The 5,000-nt window shown below is 42.5% G+C and overlaps 1 protein-coding gene across 2 annotated transcripts in view; it reads right to left on the reverse strand.

Moving 5' to 3' along the window:
• The window catches only part of Pik3c2g (phosphatidylinositol-4-phosphate 3-kinase catalytic subunit type 2 gamma), a 337,943-nt gene that overhangs the window by 177,931 nt on the left and 155,012 nt on the right, over window positions 1–5,000 (reverse strand). For both annotated transcript variants that reach the window (XM_028780980.1, XM_028780979.1), the window contains exon 19: window positions 3,327–3,421. In XM_028780980.1, the coding sequence (XP_028636813.1) occupies window positions 3,327–3,421 (95 nt within the window). The remainder of the gene's footprint in view (window positions 1–3,326; window positions 3,422–5,000) is intronic.

Genomic DNA, 5,000 nt, shown 5'->3' on the forward strand with positions numbered 1-5,000 from the left:
GTGTGTGTGTGTGTGTGTGTGTGTGTGTGTGTGTGTGTGTGTGTGTGTATGTGTATGTGTATATATTTATCTTTATTTGAGGAACAGAGGCCAGGGACTATCTTAAAGCAGAAGTTATATTCTGAAAGTGATCTAACCTAGGAGGGGAGGGGCTGAGAACAAGCAATAACCACCAGTCATTTTGAGTTTAACATGCCAGGACAAGAGTCTAATAGGGCAGAAGATGGCTCTCAGACAAACAAGAAATAAAAGTTATTAACAGTCCAGTTTCCAAAGTGCTTTCAGTTCCAGCTACAGATGATCAGTCTATAGGAGAATCCAGCTAATGCCTGCTAGGCTGGCTCTTCTCTCTAAGCTGTGCTAGTCTAGCTGCTCCCCCAAAATGTGCTAGTCTACCTCCTCCACAGCGGTGCTAGCCTAGCAACCTCAGTTCCATCAGTCTAGCTCCCCATCCAGCCAAAACTAAAAGTTAGAATAGAAAACTACTAACAGCCTAGCTTGCCTAGGGACGTGCAGACATAACGGAGTTATGCACCTGATAAACTTTAAACAGTGTAAAACAGAGAGAGACATGAACTAAGACAGGGACCTGCTTAAGACATGGACAGATGTACAGCACAGTGGGAAGGGAAGACTCGTGTGACATGTTTTTCATCCAGTGAAGAAAGGAAGGGAGAGACTTGACTTTAAAAATTTTTGTGTTCAATCTGCATACCTGCCATTCTGGGCTGATACTGGTTTTGCAAATTTATCAAGTACGCAGCTTTGCTCTCCATATGTAAAGCCTCCCATTCTCAGGGTGTGAAATGAGGCTCCATGCTTCTCTCAGAGGCAGTTGTAGGTAGCAGAAAGGTCAGATGTTGACAAGCTGAAAAGTGCAAGACTTGGGTGGTTTGACTCAGGCAGTGAAGGATACTGAGAAAATGCAAGCCCTTCCTTGGTTGCAGGGAGCAGATCTCATCAACTGAGAGAGACACTGGAGATTGACAACCCCCCCAGCCCCCTCCCACAAAGGCCAGCAGGAAGATGAGCCTTCAGAGCTCTCTCTGTGAAGCCTCAGAACGCTGGAACTCTGCAGTGTTTCACAACCCACAGCTGCTTTCTCTAGCCCTGATTCATACCTCTTGTCTCAGAAGTCAGCTGGGCTCTCTGCCTGCACAAATCTTAGTGCTCTGCTTGCTTTCTATACTAATACATGTGAGAAGCACTCTCCTCCAGAATAGAGGCCATTCCAGGGGAACAAGCTGGCCAGACTCAGAAGAGATAATATCCATCAAATTCACAGATTGTAAAGCCACCTGTGGCCGCAGAGGCTGATGGTAATCAAAGAAGGGAAGACAGCGGTGAGAAGTTATCTCTGGTAGACCTTGGAGACATGGTCAATACAGTCTAAGCGCGGTCACAAACCACAGGAAAGACAAATGTCCACAAGCACAACTATACCCCCTCCCCTGAATTTCAGCTGAAGTCTTTTTTTATTGCACAGAATTTTTTATTACACAGAAATGACCTGTTTCCAAACATTATTAAATTTTTGGTTTTTTTTCTCTTTTTTTCTATACATTTATTTTTGTTCTTTTTTTTTTTTAATAGCTGGAAGTAATTTTATTTTATGTTCCTTAAATTTTTTTTATAATTAAAAACCTCTTATTCCTTCTGTCTATCCATCTTATTTTGATTATAGATTCTTTCATCGTTGGCTGGTCTTTTCCCCTTTAGATTGTTCTTTCCCCTTTTCTTGTTTCACATTTAATGTGTGAACCTCACCGTACTGCTTTTGTGTGGCGGTTTTGGAATTCTGGTCTTAGTTTTCCCTTCTCATAGTCACCTAGCCTGCTTTGGAGCTTTCTTACCACTGGGGACATTCCCTTCTCTCTTTTAATCTCCTCGCCGTCTCTCGATCTTCTCTTTCCTCTTCGTACAGCTGTTTCCAAACACCTTCTCTTCCCTTTACCACGCTTTTCTTCTGCTTCTCCCCTTTGTGTGGCTTGTCTCCTCCCTTTATTGCGTTCACCACCACTCCTTTACTCACCAAGAGTAATTTGTAGACACTCTGTCATAGTCTCCCCATTGTCCAGTCCATGGCCCTTGGTGATGTAATGGTGGACTTTAGTTGATTTTAGAGTGTAATCCTTTACATGGCACAATTCACTGTTGATGCCAAGACAGCCACTCAAGGGCTGAGCTCACAGATGTCAAGCTAAGCCAAGTGTCAAGTGATGAACTCCCAAATGTTTTCTGATAAAAAGTGATCCATGAACTGAGAGAGAGAGTACTAACAAGTTCATAGATTCAATCCAGGGTTTGATAGGAAAGTCAGCAACGTGGAAGAAGAAGTCAGAGGATGTTACACTATGAGAGAAAGTAGGCAGCACAGAGGAAAACTTCAGCAAGGAAACTTAGATCTCGATTAAAACAATAAAACAAATACAAATGTTAACAGTGGAAAGCTCACTGTATGACGCACAGAGCCAGTAGTAGGAAACATGGTTGCTAGATGCCACTGAAGTAATCAAAACTCTTCTCACAATTCAGAACCCTGAACTGGATGGATTCACTGTTGAGTTTGACCCAACCTTGAAGGGAAAGAGGTGATATGTATACACCTCAAGGTGTTCCACAAACTAGAAGAAGGAAGGTAACGGAATGGACTCCACAAGCCAGTATTAACCCAACAACAGAACTGGACTTTGACAACCCAAATCAATATACAAAACAAGGACAACCTCCCTGATGAACACAGATGCATAAAATTCTTGCATATTGCATCTACTTGTGGAATGTGTGTGTGCATGTGTGTGTGTGTGTATTGTGTAACTGTGCACGTAGAGATGTGATTATGAAAAGAAGGAAGAGGTCTAAAGGTAAGAGGGGATAGAAAATGGGGAGATAAAATACATGTGATATGAGAAGAGAATGGGGAGGGTTAGTGGAGGACCACCGAAAAGGGAGGCAGAGGGATGAGGGAGAGCAGCAGAGGGAAGAAGGGAATGAAACAGAAACAAAGAATACTGATGCTGTATGTGAAATTGTCATAAAATCCGTTCCTTTGTATGCTAACATGAAGATATGAACGAAAGAAAGGAAAAATGAAGAAGTCTTCTAAGAAAATATGAATTAGTTGTGTTAAGCAGATGGGCTTATGTAAGTGTTTTGAGAGGCCTATACCAAGTTTGAAGTAGAGTTGTAAACATAAAACCACCAAGATTCAAAGTTAGTAGAATTTTAAATCGATGTGAATAGCAATCCTAGGTAAAGGGATCTCCTCCGTACCCTGCTGAATGAAGCAGGTGACTTAACGGGACCCGGACCTGTGCCAGTCTTACCAGTACAGACGGTGAGCCACTCGAATACTTTGCAAGGAACGACGAAGCAGGAGTAACACCAAGGGACTTTCGAGATTCCACTCAAACTTGACAGCCTGCAGTGAGAGGCAAGGAATACTTTGGTTATTGTCAAATAAATAAATAAATAAATAAATAAATAAATAAACAAACCTCACCACCAGCGCCAGCACCAGCAGAACCAGCGCCAGTGCCACTACAACAACAAAAAATAGACTACTGAGGAATAAAGAGGCTTCAGAAAGAGATATGGGAAAATAGCATGAGCTTTACAATGGAGTATTAATAATATGCTTGACAGTTTATTAATTGTTACATGATAACAGCAAACACGACACAACTTGTCTTTGCATGGTCTTATTTATGCTTTTGGAGTATAGGAAGATAAATGAAGGTAAGAAGTTGGTAAAGTTCAACCATGACCCAGAGGAGAATCAGGGTACAAAAAGATCACCATCAGTGTTTGTGACCGATAAAATGGTATTATTAAGCCCTAGACAGTTTTACTTACTCGGGGATCCAATTGATTCCCGCTTGCAACCGCAACAGAAACCATCACCTGACACATCACTATTAATCTGCAGGCACCGAGGCTTTGCTTAAAAATTCAAAACTGATGGTGCCACCATAAGCCATTCCTAAAGCTCTCCTTCATCTCTCTTGTAAACAGCTCCTGAGGGCTCACTGATCTGGTCAGAGACACAGACAGCAACGGCAGTCGCTGATGTCCTTAGGGACCTGATTGAGACATCTACCTGGCCTCTGTAGAGACATGACTGTCCCCAGTCTGCACATGCGTCTCATTACCCTCACAGTAATCTGAATATATGAAAATGGATATCAAGGTCTCTTCCTAAAGATATTCATGTCTTCTTTTTAAGTTTGTTTGTCACATACATACATACATACATACATACATACATACATACATGTTCTTTCTCTCTCAGACACACATATATACATGTATGCATGTTCTCTCTCTCTCAGACACACACACAGACACCCACCCCCCACCACCCCACCACCCACGCACACTCACACAGAAACAGAGGCAGAGAGACAGACAGACAGACGGATAGACAGACAGATGAAGGTTTAAGACAGGTTTTATGCTACAGTCCAGTTAAAAATGGAAAGCAAGGCTATTCATTCCCACACACAAACCTGAAGGAACTCCTCAGTGTGCTGTGCACTCCAAGCACAGGAAAGTATATCAATCTGTGAGGTGTCAGAGTGGGGTGATTTCAGCAAACTTACAGAACTGGTGCAGTGTGTGTAGAGTGACCTTGAGAGCCTTGGCAAACTGCAGCCAAGGGCTCCTTTCTCTAGGATGCTCATGCTGGGCTGACTTGGTCATGTGCTTTATTTATGCTGTAAACATGGGTGTGTAATATGGATGCTGAGGCAGGATCTGGTCCAGAATTTACTTCTGTGTCTGGATTGATTCATCTGTTCCCATGTTTCTTCGGGAACCCAGTAATTTGAACTCGCTTGGCTTCCTTGCCTACAAACTCATTGCCTTAACACTAGTTAATGACAGGATCTCCTTCCCATATGAATCATACAGCACAGAGGCAATCTTTTTGGCACATCAGCACAAACTTTGTTCTTGGAGTCTATCTGCATGGTTATGACAGTAGTTTACTGTAACCTTGA

This window comes from Grammomys surdaster, unplaced genomic scaffold (assembly GCF_004785775.1).
Source record: "Grammomys surdaster isolate TR1022 unplaced genomic scaffold, NIH_TR_1.0 373, whole genome shotgun sequence".
NCBI lineage: Eukaryota > Metazoa > Chordata > Mammalia > Rodentia > Muridae > Grammomys > Grammomys surdaster.